The 16,236-nt window shown below is 52.1% G+C and overlaps 5 protein-coding genes across 5 annotated transcripts; 3 read left to right on the top strand and 2 right to left on the bottom strand.

Moving 5' to 3' along the window:
- Positions 1 to 612: 612 nt before the first annotated feature.
- On the top strand, positions 613 to 1,623 carry BROUX77_000148 (uncharacterized protein; the record flags this gene model as incomplete). Its single annotated transcript, XM_073745912.1, has 2 exons — positions 613 to 1,444; positions 1,514 to 1,623. 2 exons carry the CDS (start codon positions 613 to 615, stop codon positions 1,621 to 1,623), a joined length of 942 nt encoding a protein of 313 aa, XP_073608385.1.
- Positions 1,624 to 1,846: 223 nt separating this feature from the next.
- BROUX77_000147 (uncharacterized protein) lies at positions 1,847 to 2,218 on the bottom strand (the record flags this gene model as incomplete). Its single annotated transcript, XM_073745901.1, has 3 exons — positions 1,847 to 1,894; positions 1,978 to 2,126; positions 2,200 to 2,218. The coding sequence occupies 3 exons, from the start codon at positions 2,216 to 2,218 to the stop codon at positions 1,847 to 1,849; spliced, it is 216 nt and encodes a 71-aa protein (XP_073608384.1).
- Positions 2,219 to 2,922: 704 nt separating this feature from the next.
- On the bottom strand, positions 2,923 to 3,624 carry BROUX77_000146 (uncharacterized protein; the record flags this gene model as incomplete). Its single annotated transcript, XM_073745890.1, has 1 exon — positions 2,923 to 3,624. One exon carries the CDS (start codon positions 3,622 to 3,624, stop codon positions 2,923 to 2,925), a length of 702 nt encoding a protein of 233 aa, XP_073608383.1.
- A 5,467-nt stretch (positions 3,625 to 9,091) lies between these two features.
- Positions 9,092 to 11,368, top strand: BROUX77_000145 (uncharacterized protein; the record flags this gene model as incomplete). Its single annotated transcript, XM_073745879.1, has 1 exon — positions 9,092 to 11,368. The coding sequence occupies one exon, from the start codon at positions 9,092 to 9,094 to the stop codon at positions 11,366 to 11,368; it is 2,277 nt and encodes a 758-aa protein (XP_073608382.1).
- Positions 11,369 to 13,888: 2,520 nt separating this feature from the next.
- On the top strand, positions 13,889 to 16,033 carry BROUX77_000144 (uncharacterized protein; the record flags this gene model as incomplete). Its single annotated transcript, XM_073745868.1, has 1 exon — positions 13,889 to 16,033. The coding sequence occupies one exon, from the start codon at positions 13,889 to 13,891 to the stop codon at positions 16,031 to 16,033; it is 2,145 nt and encodes a 714-aa protein (XP_073608381.1).
- Between the last annotated feature and the right edge of the window lie 203 nt (positions 16,034 to 16,236).

Below are 16,236 nucleotides of genomic sequence, written 5' to 3'. Positions count from 1 at the left end.
GAGTTGTGGTGATGCTTGTGTAGTTCACAATGAAATTGCTTGTATCCGGACAACTATGTATTTATGCGATTTACCTCGTGAACAACATTTCTCTGGTCCAAGTGCGCTCTCTACTGTCGATTTGCATGCTCATAAAGCCTAAAGTGAAGAGGTATAACATTTAGTTAGTTACATGAATTGATTTTCTGTTCGCTGGCTCGTCTCACTGGCGAGATGCATACTTGCATCTTTGGAGCAAATATTGAGCCTCGGCTTGTAGGAGCAAGCAGTTGTCATTTAGCACAAACATAGTTGTCATTTAGCAGTACACGTCCCAAATGCCTAGGGGCCATGATGTAGCCCGAGGTTCTTTTCTTTGCCTTGACCCAGAGACTTTATGCGCTGTTATATATTTTCTCGAATGACCTCGATTGTCTAGTCCCAAAACCTCGCTGTGCTTTCATTACTGTCCGTCGAGTTTGATTTTGGCTTTTCGCTATAACTTGGTCTTCTTTTCTTTTTTTTGCCTGTGATATATCACACGGTAAGCGCATCCACCTCCAAATCCTCTTATCCCAACTTTGGCCCACCCAACGATTGGCGCATTATTGAAGCTCTTACTGCCCAACAACCATGGCATCCCAAGCACCCCCGCCACCGCCTCCGCCGGGCTCGCTCCCTCCGCTCCCTCCGCCGCCGCCGCCGCCTGCCGCGCCTGCATTTTCGGCTGAGCCGTTCCCGGGCTACGAGGACTACGAGTTCTTCCGGACGACGCAGCCGCGGGAATTTGTCGCCCACGTTGAAATCAACCGACCCGCCAAGCTCAACGCCTTCAGCGAGCCGGTGTGGCTCGAGTTCGGCACGCTATTCCGCCGGCTAGCGCGCGACCCCAACGTGCGGACGATTGTGCTCTCGGGCGCGGGCGAGCGCGCCTTCACGTCGGGGCTGGACGTCAAGGCGGCGGCGAGCGGGCCGCTGGCGGGGCTGGACGGGGCGGACGTTGCGCGCGCGGCGGCGGTGCTGCGCGGGCACATTGGCGAGTTCCAGGACTGCATCTCGACCATGGACGCGGTCGGTAAGCCGGTGGTGGCGGTGTTGCACGGCATCTGCGTCGGGCTGGGCATCGACATTGCCTGCTGCGCTGACGTGCGCTTCTGCTCGGCCGATGTGCGCTTCGCCGTCAAGGAGGTCGATATTGGCATGGCGGCGGATATTGGCTCGCTTGCGCGCCTGCCCAAGATTGTGGGCAGCCAGAGCTGGGTGCGCGAGGTGTGTTATACCGCGCGCGACTTTGGCGCGGCCGAGGCAGAGCGGGTTGGCTTTGTGAGCAAGGTGTGCATGACCAAGGCTGAGGCGCTGGGCCAGGCGATTGGGCTTGCGGCGCTGATTGCTGAGAAGAGCCCGGTGGCGGTCCAGGGTACCAAGGAGATTCTGCTGCATGCCCGCGACCACTCGGTAGAAGACAGTAAGTTGTTGTTCAATGCTGGCTCGGCTCTTGTTGTGTACGATGGTGGCTAACTACGATGTGTTCTAGACTTGCGCTTCACTGCTGTTTGGAATGGAGCGGCTCTGCAGTCCACGGATCTCAAGTCGTCGCTGCTGACGGGCTTCAGCAAACGCAAGCCAAAGTTTGAAAAGCTATAACTACCCGGTCGGCAAAGGGGGGCTGAACTACATGATTATTCTTGATGGGTTGGCACACGGCTGCTGTATACAATTGGACAAGACTGCATGTAGAGAGAGACTGTACATAGTTGAATTGTATAATGTTGCTATCACGAAGCGCCCAAGTAGCGCCGTTCTTCTGTTGCGCCCAGCACGTCCCGGCAAGCCCGAAAAAAGCAAACCACCCACAACACGCCCCTTTCTACTCGGAGCCTGAGTCGTCAATAGCCTGCTGAGTCTCTTTAAGACGCTGTGTGCATGTTGAGTTTGGTTAGCAGCAGAGCCACAACAACGCTCCTGTCGTCACGGGCGTCCATGTCAGTCGGCTCATACCTGCTCCAGCTTTTCCTTCAAAATGGCAACCATGTTTTCCTTAATGACCACGCGGTTCTCATCTAGGTCCTCAATAATAAAGTCATGGCGCGCGCTGTCGATGTTGACGATGATGGACTTGATGGAAGGGTCGCACTCGACCAAGACGCCTGGGGAGGGGGGGTTGCTGGTTGTTAGTGGGTGGGCGGTTCGGGGTTGACAGGCCGTACTGGGGAGGCTTGCCTCTGATAGCACGCGGCATGATAGCGGATACTGGTATCGGTTTACTTGTTAATGAGGGTATCAGTGCTTGAAGCACGTCTAGTTCTCGCTCTCCTGTAGTTCTCTAACAACAACAGCCTTGTAGAGCAGCCCCACATATAGGATGCTGTTTAGCACCCCGAAACATCCAGCCTTATCCCCTCAAAAAGCGGCCGATTGTAGATCAAGGCATGGACAAGGATCTTGCCATTTCAGGCACAATTCACGGCGCTTGTCATTCAGTGTCTATTTTTAGCGCGTGGGCTTATTTTTGACAGTTTGGGACGACTACTACATTTATGGTTGATTAATAAATTCAGTGGGAAAAAAAGTACCATCGATATATGGACTCTGAGAATACATTCAAAAGAAGATAAGGAAACAAAGGAGAGATGGTGTGTGTATGTGTATGTGTGAAAAGGGAACCCCGCCAATCATGGTGTCATTTCAACCATGAATAAAGAAAAGAAAAAAAAAGAAAACGCCGCCCTATGCTGTATGTCTGCCCTTGCCTATATAAATCATGCAATGAAGGAAGGAAAAAAAAATAACCAAATGATGTACCGATGACGAGTGTGCCCCATGAGAGCGTCTTTTTTGTGTTGTTGTGGTTTTGTACAGGCCGAGAGCACAAAGCGAGCGAAGCTGAAGCAGGCAAAGGGAATGTTCCTGCGTGCTGACAGTCCCGCCCTGCATACTAATTACTCAGGGCAGATGAACCGGGCGTGGAGAAGTTGGCGAATTGGCGTCGACACACTCCACCATAATGGTCGGTATTTGTGTCACTGTCGTATTGTTGCCGCCCTCGTAAGACGGCAGAGGCGCCGTGTTGCCCTGTTCCAGATCTAGGTCCAACCCGGGATTCTGCTCGTACTCGCGCTGAACATCGAGTTGTCTCTGAAGCATTTCAGGACTTGGCAGAGGATGGCCAGGGGCCCATTGGCTCAAGAGAACCTCTTCATCGGCCTTGACCTGCTGGTTGTACGGTGGCGGGGCCTCGCCAAACTCATTGAGGCCTTGTGTAGGGCGGTGGGTGGTAGTAGCACGCAGACCGGTAATGCGAGTAGAGTTTTGGCGGCTGGGAGGCTGGCGGTACTGGCGAGTGGGAGCCGGAGCAGTAATGTGTACAATGGTAGGCGGGCCTGCCAGGGTGGTGGTGGTCATGGGCTGGGGTGAGGGGCCCAAGCCGAGACCTCTGCCTCGGGGGGTGTTTCTGTTGCTGGGGCGGCGGTGGTAGTGGCGGAAGTAGGCCCAGATGGCGATGCCGGCGAGAAAGGCAAACGAAAGCGCCGGGAGAACAATCAGTAGAACGTTGCGGACGGTGATCTCGGCGTCGGCTGCGGAATTGGCTGCGGACATGGCAGCTTCCTCAGCTGCTTGGGATTTCGGGTCGGAGGTCGAGGACATGATTAAAGAAAGATGTAAGAAAATAAAAAAGAAAACAGAAAGAGAGAACGGTAAAGAGGCGCCTTGTCTGGATCGTCTGGATGATAAGGGAGGGCGGATTACAAAAAGATAAAGACCAACGACGAGAAAAGAAGAGAAGAGGGAAGGAGAGGCGTGAAGAGAGGGTGAGGAGAAGGTGAGGAAGAGAAAGGAAAGAAGACGGAAGAGGGGAAAGAAGTGGTATATAATAAAGGGAAGCTGCGGCAATGTTAGCTGGCAAAGACAGGAAGGTGTAGCCTTCAAAGTTATGGCAGTTGCTGTAGTGCGCAGGACAGCAAAGTGCAGCAATGCACTGGGCAATTATACGCCAAAAGAGGCAAGAAGCTCTAAAAGTAGCAAAGCGGTAGTCTTAGTGGTGACGGATCAACCTTGACGGGGGTCTTTTTTTTTCTTCGCTTCCTTCTGACGTTTGTTAGACAAAGAAAAAAAAAAGAATAATGCACAAATCTTGCATGTGCATTTTTTTTCCTTCTAGTAACTATCTGGTTGACAATAGAGTGACAGAATGCGGTTGCGTCAGGAAAGTGGAAGGAATGAAAAGCGCCCTAGGATGAAGAAGATGGACTGCTATTGCCTGCCGGAAATGTTATTTTTGGCTGCCACCGAAAGCAGTTGCTTTGTTGCGTAGTTATGTAGTACATACTTACTGAGAGAGTCGCACAGAATCAATCTCATCATTGTCACTTTTGACTGCATCCATATGGGCTTTGATGTGTGTGCGTCGAAGAATACTCATCATATATCTCGTGCCAATGCCTAGATTATCACGGCCTACTCCCACCTTGACAGTTTCGCAATCTACTAGTTGCCAGGTGCTAAAACACCATCATGGCCATCAACCCAAATAACATGCCAATGTCACAGAAACAGCCTCCCTGCCCTGCTGAAGAAACATCTGGCAAAACAAACCCAGATCAATGGCAGCGCTAGAAAACTAAGCACCCAGCGGCCCTTGTACACTTGTATGTACATACACCAGCTAAACAAAAGTTACAGGGAACCCTCCCTGGTTAAAGCTGCAAAACACCCAAAAACGTCCAGCTGTGCCGCGACATCAACCATCTCTATTTTATGCCCGGGGTTAGGCCTGCCATGTAATAGTGTTGACATAGTTTGCCCAGACCCGCCAATCGGACTTTGAGTAAACTCGAGAGAGGACACAAGATCAAAGGTAGACAAGAGACCCTTACTCGGTACATGCCGAGCCATGGGGTCCAGGACCTATGTTTAGGACACTCTAGATCTCATTAAGACTGGTGTTTTGCTATCTCCACCGACTCTAGTTGGATGTCTTTTTTTTTGTAGAAGCTAATTAATTATGCCTTGACTGTGCAAAAGCTTTGATCGCAGACTTGCGTGGCCATGTCTCGTAGCAATTAATTCTTACAGAAAGTGTTCCACAGGCTGGCGTCTTCTTAGCCTAGTTATTCTATATGTACTACTAACCTCTATATACATGCCTCCAGTGGTGATCCTCCCTCAGGTCTGATCAAATATATCACATGTCGCATTTCCTGGAGATGCCCTCCCTGGACGAGGACGCACTGCAACTTTGTAGAGGGCCAGGGGCGGCAAAAGGCAAAAAGGGCCTCTAAATCCCCTTGATTGTCCATGTACATGCATGCATACATAGCCAACATCTCACGCATCTGTTGAATATTGAAGAAAATAGCGTTGTACATGTAAATTGCTGCAAAAAAGAACCTGCAGGACTGGCTACTGAGTGTGCTTGCATGCATGTGTCTTGTAGCTCTCGTACACACATGTTCCCATCATCCTTAAAAAGATCATCCAACCCGACCAGGGTGCACAGATCACGATATGCCCTAACTGGGCCAAATCCAGGTACACAAGTGTGCAGCGTCCAAGTCGTGGTCTAAGCTGTGCGGCGCTGGTTAACTACATCTCTTCGTTACTTTTCTTTAGACACCAAAAAAAAACAAAAAGAAGAAGACCTTTCTCCGCTTTGCACTTGGCGATCCTCCGCGAGCCTTCCCGACCGACCGGCCTAGACGGTGCTTCTTGAAGACCAAAAGAGAAGCTTAGGGACACAGCCGCATGCACGTCCATCTTTGTTGTCTGCATTTACATGTCCGCTATGCCATTTGTCTGGGAGCTAGTTTCTGCGCACACAAGCCAGCGCCACTGCTTGTTGGTCTGCCTGGCCACAGCTCTCAGTCTCTACGCATCGTACGCACTCACCTGCTCCCCTTCTCTTCCCCCGCTCTCTTACTCCTCCCTTCAGGTTTGACTCACTTTTTCTCTTTTCCTTTCAGTGCAATTCCAACAGCTTCTCGAAGCTAGTGGTTTCTGCTGCCCCTTGCATTCCTTGGACCCCTCTTCCTCTGAGCTTCGATCGGCTGCATACTAGCATTCCCGGATTCATAATATCAATGCCTTTGTTTCTATTTTATGGTTCTACAGGTAACTACATGCTGTCTAGACAAGTGCTCGCGTGCTTATTTGCGCGTGTTTCATCTCAAGTAATGCATAGGAAGTCATGAATTGCACACATCTAATGACCGACTTACATTGGCCATTGCACTTTCGTCTCGGTGGTAACCATGCGTGTATGCGGAGCAGTCAAGATGTAGCTTCCAGGTAACCCAAAACCTCTGAGCTCTATTGTGGCCTCAATAGGGAAAATACATTCTTGTCGACAGGGCTCTCCTATTACACCATGAAAGAAGTAGGAGCCATCGAGCTTTGTCCTCGTCAGTTTTTGTACATGCTCCAATGACTTGTAAGCTTGGACTATATGAATGCAGTAGTGCCAGCTCTAGCCATACAGTGCCCTCAAACTATACTGTCGGGAGACTTGGAAGCAGTGACACTGTCATTCTGATTCACAAGTGGACGATTGCGAACTGGGCAGGACGACAGCGGCCAGTTGATAGTGTCAGCTTTCTATATGAATGCAAGGGGATGTATTGGGGCCAGGCTTGAGCGAGACTTTGTTAGAAGACCTTGGGGCGGGTTTGCAGTATGTAAATCTTTCTGTTGTGGAAATAGCGGCAGGGGGGATCTTGGTTGTAGATTGTTGGGATTATGGGAAATATTAGAGTAACATGTTAGTGTAGTTAGTTGTTTGAAGACGTCCAAAATACACAAGTAGTGTGTAACCCTCAAGTGTGAGACGCTGATGTGCTGAAGAGCCCTAAGTACTGATTATCACATAAACCCTGGAGGGCTGTGGATAACCCTAGTGAATAGCGGGATTTCTAGGGGTATTCTAGAGTTAATCCTAGCGCCCACTGAACTACGATTCCATCTGCTAGCTCTGTTCTGTGATGGATGTGACGGGAAGCCCGAGCCACGATGCGGTAAGGCCGTTATGACCAATGGCCAAGTCAAAGGAGAGAGAATGAGCTTGTAGTTGCACATCAGACTTCCGCAACGACAAAGCGACTCGGCCGTGTTCTTGCCCCTCACAATGAAAAATTCCTATTCTGGCTTGGATTCTCCTTCTCTCGGCTGATTAGGCACGCAGGCTGCATTCCTATGTGAGGGAACAAAGGCAGGAAGAGGCAGAACTGACGCAGAGGAGGAAATCCCAGTGTCTCATGTGGCCTGCGTGTGATTAGGCTGACCGAGCCCGTCAAACCAAAAACAGCCATGCAGGATAGTTTGTTGACTGTAACCAACTCCAAGAAGCGGGACGTGGAATTAGAGGCTTGAACCAAAGGAGGGGAAGAAAGGGACGGACGGCAGCCATGTATTGAAAAGAGAAAGGGGACAGCTAGCGCAATAGCGCTGGCCAAGAATCTCCGGGTAGCGTCAGCTCGCCATGTGGTATGTGAAAAAGCACAGCGCGTGCGTGTCCAGAAATTAGGCTCAAAAGTGTGTTTATGGGAGGGGAGGAGAGGGGAAGGGGGAGGAGGAGACAAATACAACACATGAAGGCAGATGTATGTATGCAATATGTGACCGACCCAGGGTGGGTTACAGTGGCCACTGGACGTTGGACGCAAGCACTATAGCAGCCGTGGGAGAGCAGTGGGAGGGGAAGAGGAAGAGGAGCAGGATAAGCGCCGCTGAATGGGCGCGGGCGAGAGCGAGGGCGAAGATTGGGGCTGGCAAATCAGCTGAAGTGGTGGTGCTGGACACAAAAGGCCGCAGTGGACTTGGGGCCGGAGGACAAAGAAGGAAAAGTGGGGCGGGGAGGAAGCCTAAGCGCCGAGGGTATGCAGCAGCACAAAGCGAGAGGTACCGCTTCGTATTGGAGCCGGCCGCGATTGATAAGGCAGCAAGAAGAAAAAAAGGAGAAGCTGCAGTCGTCGGTGCTTGCTGTTCTTGTGCTGCGGCATGCATCTCAGTCTTTCGGTCGCGCAGTCTCTTTGGGTGTTTGTGCACTGACCTTGAATCTGCAGGAAAAAAAAGTGGTTCGAGACGAGACACGCAGGAGGAGACCACGGAGGGGGTACCTGCATCGTAGGCAGACTGTTGGTGTGTGGCCATGTATCTTTTGAGCGGAGGCTGTATCACATTCACGTCAGTGGGTGCGTGCAGTACCTTGATGGCAGGGCAGAGCCTTCTAAGGGTTGACAGACCCTAGGCAGCACCCGCACTGGGCAGCACCTGGGGGCCCTGTGCCCTGTAGCCAGCGCTGCAGTGTTTTTGCCACAGCGCCCCCCCGACCCCGACCCGACCCTAACCCTCGTCTGCCCAGGCAGGCTTGGCTCTGTTTTGCTTCGAGACGAGACGGGCGAGCCCCATTGTGCCATGTCGTGACTGGGCTGGCTGGGATTTTGCTGCACAACGAGACACGCCAGATTGGCAAGACAAGCCTCCCTTTCTTTTTTCGCTGCTTCCGCCATCTCGACCATCGTCCTCTGCTGCCTCCCGCCTGCCCGCGAGTTTTCTGCTGCCTCTGCTGCCTCTCTGCGCAGTTTTTGCTCTTGTTCGGCGTTGCTGTCTTGCCCAGTTGCCTGGCCCCTCTCCCGATTGACCGACCATTAGTCACCGTCTCAACTTGCCTCCTTGTGACGAACAAGGAAAAGAACGCTTTTTCTGACGCCTTGGCCTCTGGCTGCATCACATTTTCCTGTCTCTTTATTTCTTCTTCCTTTGCCAACCCTCTCTCTGCAGCCCTTCGTTTGCTTTTTCTGCACGTCTGTTGCTCCGCTCCATCGCCAGGCTGCCTGCTGGATTATCGCATCGCCATCTCAGCCGATCTGCATTTTTTTTCTTGCTCCTTGTTTTCCTCGCGTCCACTCCGTTGCCCAGCTGGATCGTCCTTTGCTGCCTCGTGTGGTTATTGCTGGAGCCCATCAATCCATCCATCCATCCCCCTTTGCCAGCCCGACCAGCCAGCCGACCAACCATCTCACCGACCGACCCCCTTTGATACCTCACCATCTCCCGCTTCCCGCCCGGCCGCCAGAGCAAACACTCCCCGTCTCGTCTGCAAACGGCCACGCCCATCACCATGCGGGAAGTCAATTTCAGCATCCCCAACGTGAACAAGGCGTCGGTGGGCATCACCACTGCCCTGTACGACCGTCGCGCCCTCGACTGCACGTCTACGCTGCCGCTCATCAATTCTCTCAACCACCTCGCCTATCTCACCACGTCGTCGGCCCGCATCCGCGACATCCTCACCGTCGATGGCGGCATTGAACGCCTGATCTGCATCCTCAAGCAGGGCCGTAGCACCGATGTCATGGCTATGTGGAAGTGGAATCTCGCCTTCCAGTGCGTCGTCAATATTGGTGTGCGAGGCACAGAAAATGTCCGCACCCGCGTCGTCGAGGCCGATGTTGTGCCTGTCATTGCCACCATTCTCGAAAACTACATCCGCCTCGTCGAAAAGTGCCAAGAAAAGGAGGAGCAGAAGAAAAAGGCCATTGTTGAGCATCACCACCACCACCACCATCATCACCGCAACCACAACCACGGTCACGGCCACCCGAGCGCCTCCCGCTCCTCGCGAACCCACCCTGACCAGCTCCGCCCGGCTGCTGCTGCTGCCGCTGCTGCCGACTCCAGGCCTCGCGAGCTTGTCCCTCTTCCTGCCTCTTCCTCTGTCTCAGCCCCCCTCCCGGCCTCAATCTCGTCATTGGGTACCAACTCCCAAGCCGCTGCTACCACCACCATCACCACCACCATCACATCTGCCAGTACCACTTTGGAATCTCGCTCTGGCCGCAGAGGGCCTGTACCACCGGCCATCGATGTGTCTGGCTCCTACGGCGGCAACGCTCGCGTCAGTCCCACACACCCTGACTTGAGAAGCAACACCACCGAAGCCTCCTACAACCTCTCCCACAACTCCAACTCAAACCCAAATGTGGTTTCCCGTCTTCTAGAGTCTCGTCGATCGGACCGCCTGTCCTACACTCAAGCACACCTTGTCAACGGCCTGTCAACCGTCTCCGCCCAACTCTCCGTTGCCTCGGGCCAGCCCCGGACAGCTAATGGTGTTAGGCCTGAGCGCGCCATGACTGCGCCTGGTCCCGGGTCTAGACCCGTCATTCAACCCTTGGGCTCTGCTGCTACTGATCTTGAAAGTGTTCTGGCCCGCCTTGCATCTCGTCCCATCTCCCCCACCACCCCCGTTCCTCCCCATCTGCGATCTGCCCCTGCCCCAGGCACCGTCACCAACGTGCCCAACGCCACAGCTACCACGTCCCCGAATCATCTCCCAGATGCTACCCGGGATGCCCTGGCTCCTGTTGCGCGGGATGTCGTGCGACCACAGGCTTCCAACCTAGAGTCCGAAAACTCGTCTGGAAACGAGGGAGCTGTTGACGAGTCGCGTGACATTGTCATGACTGGCACCGATGATGCTGCCCTCCTCCAAGGCACCACCCAGCCCCCTGTCGGCATCCAGGATGTCAATATGGAGCACACTGAGCTCCTCGGCCAGGAGGGCATGGATCTTACTGTGACTGTGCCCGAGGTCGTTTCCGAGAACCCGGACGCTACCGTCTTTAACATTACCCATGACCCCACTGGCATTCAGGTCGCCCCCGTTCCAGGCGAGACTACCGCCGTCAACCCCAGAGTAGCACGTCTGCCTGTCACCTCTCAGCCCAACACGGCTGGCTCCGTACCTAGATTCCTCGCCGACTCTCGGGCATCTGTTCTGAACGACCCCCAGATGTTAGCTGTCATCCCTCGCGACGAAGATGTACTTATGTCTCTACAACTTCTTGCCTATGTCAGCAAATACTGCGGTCTTCGTTCTTACTTCCAGAACAGTCACCTTGTGCCCAAGCTCAAGATTGGCAACGAGTATCTCCGTTTTGACGACGACCCGAGCGAAGCACCCAACGGCTTCTCTAGCAGCGCCGTCTATGCTGCCCAGCAAAAGCACAAGAATGTGCACAGCAGCCACGACCACCATCATGACGACGACATCGATCTTGAACATGATGATCACGACGAACACGACGAAGAGGAAGAAGAGTACTTGTTGCCGGACGACTTTAACATCTTCCCTTTGGTGGAAAAGTTCACTGTTCGCCACCACAGTACCGACATGCAATACTGGGCTGGTGTGGTCATGCGCAACCTTTGTCGAAAGGACGACTCACGAGGGGGCATCCGCCAGTGTGCCTACTACCAGTGCGGAAAGTGGGAAGAGTTCACACGCCAGTTCGCCAAGTGCAGACGTTGCCGCCGTACTAAGTACTGCAGCAAGGAATGTCAAAAGAGTGCCTGGGCCTTTCATCGCCACTGGTGTGTTGCAGCTTCGCAATAAATCCGAGACGCTAGGCTAGGGCTTGAAAGGCTTGTCATGGCAAGGCCTTCCGAGACTGTGTCCCAGTAGATCTATGCGGTGCCAAACCTTCCACCTAGCCTCTTTTGCGTGTTTTTCCTGTTCTTTTTCTTCATTTTCTCATGGTTGCTGTTTGTCGTCATTTTTATTCCACCCCCCCCCCCCTCCAGCATTGTTTTATGTTCAGCCTATCTTGCTTTTCTTTTCTTCATTTTGGCTTCATGTTTTATTTTTTTCACTGGCGTATCGTTACACACAATTTATCTATATCTTTGTGTTTGCCCATTTTACTTTTCCTTCTATTATTAAGCATATGGCTTGAACGCATAGAGACAGACGGGGGGATGTGCCTGGATCACTACAGAACAAGTGATGTCATGCCGTCTCCCCCTTTCCCCCTTCTCCCACTTGCTTTGTGTTGTGCTTTCCCATCATTTTCTTTCTTGTTTCTACATTTGTTTTTCTTTCTTCTGTTCAACCCCCTTTTTCTTTTTCCCCATCTCATCAGTTGAGATGTTCATAATACCCGTACTCCTGCTTTTTCTTCTTTCGCTTTCCTGTCATGTTTCGGGGATCCATCCATCCACCATCACACGGCGGTTTTCTATTCCTTTTGGATGATGGCCCTACATCCTTGGTGCTCTTGTATCCATACTGACGTTAGCTGCATCCAGAGTGTACCCGATGCTGTTATCTCACACACTTCATTCTGGCAGTGCGGTTTCCTGCCCCTTTGCTATTTGTTTTCTGCTCCTCATTGCTATTCCCCTCCTTCATGTCTGGGACTCGGGAGACTTGGCGGTCTTGTGTTGTCTTTTTTCTTTTCTTTCTTTCTGTTTTGTCATTCTACCCCCTCCACCTCTTTTTTCTCACCCTCCCTCTCCCCCGTTATTCCTCTGGAGTTTTCCTTTGTCTTTGTTCCTCGAGGCTATTTCTGTTGTTCTATGCGCTGGACTTTGTCTTTCTTTAGCCTTGCTGTACCGGTTGATATCGAAGTACGTACCAAGGAACAGTTTATCTTTTTTTTTCTCTCTTTCTTTTAAGCGATGTTATTCTTATATCTTCACGCGGGAGCTTTTAATGCTGATTTGCTCGTTCTTTTTCTCTTTGACCTTTGATGTGTATCTTTTCGGTGTGCATGTTTGAATTATCGTGAAATCTTGGTGCTCCAGGCAGCGTGCTACATGTCCATTTATATGTAAAAGTACAATTCCTGCATAATATGCATCGGTTGGCCATGGATGTGTGATTGCGGGCCGTTATACACTGGCGCTTTACATATTGCAGAACAGGACGGGACGGGACGGGACGTAAAAGTACGCTTGTGTAAGGCTGAGTGTATGTGGAGGTTGCACGATACAGAGATATCGTCCGGAGTCTGTAAGAGTATGGAGGCCAAAGTACCGAGTGACCCCGGCCCGGCAGTGGTAGAGAAAAGTCTACTGTTGGAGATATTCAGGGTTCTTTGGGTACTACGACGCAGGCATGACGAACGGCAATAGATTGCTGCATGGGCTTTTGCTGTTGATGCAAGGCATTTTTGATATCGGGGCTCCTTGGTTGCTTACGGACGGGCACGTCAGGGATCACAACCTGCGAGGCTTGGGCTTGGGACAATGCTTTGGTAGAGCAGAGTCTCCGATCGCGCAACAGGCGGGCGGTGATTGGTGTAGTGCTGTAATGGCACGGCTGTCTTTATTGTAACGATGCCAAGTCATGCGGAGAACAAGAATAGGCGTTGGGAAGAGCGCGTGATGGTGGTAAAGGGATGTCGTCGGAGCGAGAAAAGCTTTTCCTGCACGGCCTGACCGCCCTTACCTTTGCTTGGGCTTCAGAGAGACTTGAAAAAAAAAAAAAGAAAAACACAAGCTGGACTCAGAGCCGACAACCGAACTCGGCTCCCGTCATCCGGTGTCCGATTTGCTTCTTTTGTGAGTCTCAGAGAATTTCCGAGTTTACTGAAGGGAACCTGAACTGCACGCCGTCAATGCCAGAGCCACAAACTGCTCAATGCTTAGATTATCAAAAGAAAAAGAAAAAAGGATGAAGTAAGTCATTGCTGGGCAAAGTTCGGTTTCATGCACATCTCGCTGGCTCACTTCGGTCATGGTTCCCCTGTTCATGACTCGCTTGTCAGTCGGGGCCAGCCTCGAGCTCTTGGGACTGATATAGTGGAGTTTTTCGGAGTTTAAGCCGCCATGTTGATGCGTATCCATGTTGTTCAGTGGGCGAGATGACATTGAAATGGGGGAGGCCGCTGCTCCCGAAGCTTGAAGAGCAAGTTTTCTTTCTTGAACAAAACAACGTTTAGAGAGGAGTGTATAAGAGGAGTCAATCGTGATTTCAATCATGGAGAGAGAAAGTTGACAAGCCTTGTTTCTACCTCTTTCTTGTCCTGTCTTTGCCTTGAAAGCTCCCCTCCCTTGCATGCAGGGGACTCTGGCGGCACGAACTACTTTCCGGCTGCCGGACTAACTCTACTGCCACTACTACATCTTCAACATGCACTTCCTCAACTTTGCCTCGGCGACAGCCATTCCTGGCTTTGTATTCTCGATCGTTGCGGGTGCCCACCCGCTGGCCTCTGATGGAAAACCGGGGGCTCCCGAGAACTCGCCTGATGTTGTGAAGCGCGAGGGGCTCAGATTACATCTAGATAGCATCTCCTTGGGCAATGGAGAAGGCAGTCATTTCAACCCCGATTTCAATCACTACGAGCTGCTGGGCCCTCCTCCGCCCCAAAACGCCGTCAGCCCCAAATCTGTCGGAAGCCTCACCTCTGCGTGTTTGGATTCCGAGACGGACACCGAGTTTGCAAAAGGCGGCGTCCGATCGCTCATTGGGCTCGACGGCGTAGAGCACTTTGCACTAGTTTCGTGTCTCATACATAATGGCTACAAGCCTATCTCGCTCAGTTCCCATGGAAACCCAGTTGAGTACAGCTCGGTTTGGGTCGCTGAGGCTCATGGAAACCTCGAGTACATCCAGGATGCCGACTATGTCACCTACTCCGAATGGCTGAACAGAAAAAGCGATGACGGGTATGTTCCCATCTTTGCATCTGCTACAGGTGGCAGCACCGAAAGTGCTCTGTTTTCTGGCGTGATGGAGTACATTGAGAACCAGCGCTGGACCCAACTATGCGAGATTGCGGATGTCAGAGAAGTAGAGAACTTGGCGCAGGGCTTTGCTCCTCACATCGTCGACTTGGCCATCTATGGAGACCCCGAGGACAGGAGGTACTGCGTCCTGGTCCACCAGGACATGTACAATTCACAACAAAGTACTTATATATCTACGCTTGAGACGCCGTACTTCTTTTACGAATACTCGGAAATCATCCAGCAGGAGACGTCCAAGCGGTTTTGGCACCCAACAAGACAATACCTCTCAGAAAACCACGAGTTCTCGGCAGTCTTCGAAAACACCCACGTTGGTAGGTGGCAGGCCTTCCAAAATCTCAAACTACAGGAGATCAGGTCCATCATGGCCGATATGGAAGCCCAGGGCCTTGTCCCGGTTGATATCCAGGGCGGCGGCGATTCAAAAGACAGTACTAGATACAACGTCATCTTTGCCGAGCTCACAACACCGAAACCCTTGCTATGGACTGCCGTTGGCGACACAACCGGCTTCGAAGACAACAAGGGCTTCACGACTACGTTGGACAACATCATGAAAGAGTTTATGGTTGTTAACAATGTCCGGCAACTGCAGTTCTCGGCTGCGGTCAGAGGAACCACCATCGCCGAGAGGGCCTATACGCTGGGCGAAGACGACTATCCGGTTGTTTCTGTCGACGATCCCTTCATGATCGCCAGCCTGTCTAAAATCTTCGTCGACGCTGCTATCGACAATCTGATACAGCAGGGGCTTCTGGACCTGGACACCAGAGTCTACGAGAAGCTCGGGTACGAAGCCTTTGCTGATGAGCGTTCGCGGGACATAACCGTGCGGCATCTACTGGCTCACAAGGGCGGATTCGATCGCGATGTCTCAGGAGACCCTGTACGTGATTTCCGGCAGATTGCCATCGATGGTAACCTGGGCCGCGCAGCAACGCTCTGTGACGTAGTTGAGTACATGGTTGACCGTCCGTTGGACTTTACACCGGGCACTCGCATGGCCTATGCCAACTATGGGCACATGCTGCTGAGCTATTTGGTCGCCAACATCACCAGGATGGAGTACTACGACTTCCTCAAGACTTATATCCTAGGCAATGAGAATGTAGTCCCTTATGCTACAGGCGCCGAAGCCCATGTCAACGACAACTTCCTGCCCGAGTCCCACCTGACGGGCCTTGACCCGCGCGTGGTGCACGAGTCGGTTGTCGTTCCAGCTGTGTATGGGGGGGATGGCATGATTAAAGAAGAGACGCTGGGGACTACAGGTTTGGCGGCGACTGCTAGCTCGGTAGCCCGGTTTCTTGGCAGCCATGCTGTCTGGGACATTGGCGGACATAAATACGGGGTGCGCAATGGTGATGTACCTGGTGCTCTGTCGTTTGCCCAGTGCCGCCAAGACGATATCGATGTGGTCATTTTGGCAAACACGCGCCGACTGGAGTATGCGAGAGGATGGGACTATCTAATTGAGTACTCGGTACAAGAGCTATTCCGCGGATTCGGCGTAAAAGGGCGTTAGCAATAGAGTGAGGAGTGCATCTAGCTCGCCATTTAATCACGGGTTCATTTATTGGACTTTGCAAAACAGGCCAGGGTCAGAGAGTATGAATATATATAAAACTGCGAGGGACCGGTACACGTATAAGTTCAGGTATGTACAGGATGTGCCGGCTATCTAAAAAGGTAGGAGATTTAACAAGATCTTGATCTGCTGGGTGTTTT

The sequence above is a fragment of the Berkeleyomyces rouxiae genome, assembly GCF_048999995.1.
Source record: "Berkeleyomyces rouxiae strain 22BRR77 chromosome Unknown BrBRR77_ptg000001l, whole genome shotgun sequence".
NCBI classification, from domain to species: Eukaryota; Fungi; Ascomycota; class Sordariomycetes; order Microascales; family Ceratocystidaceae; genus Berkeleyomyces; species Berkeleyomyces rouxiae.
This window is presented reverse-complemented; position numbering and strand designations above follow the sequence as displayed.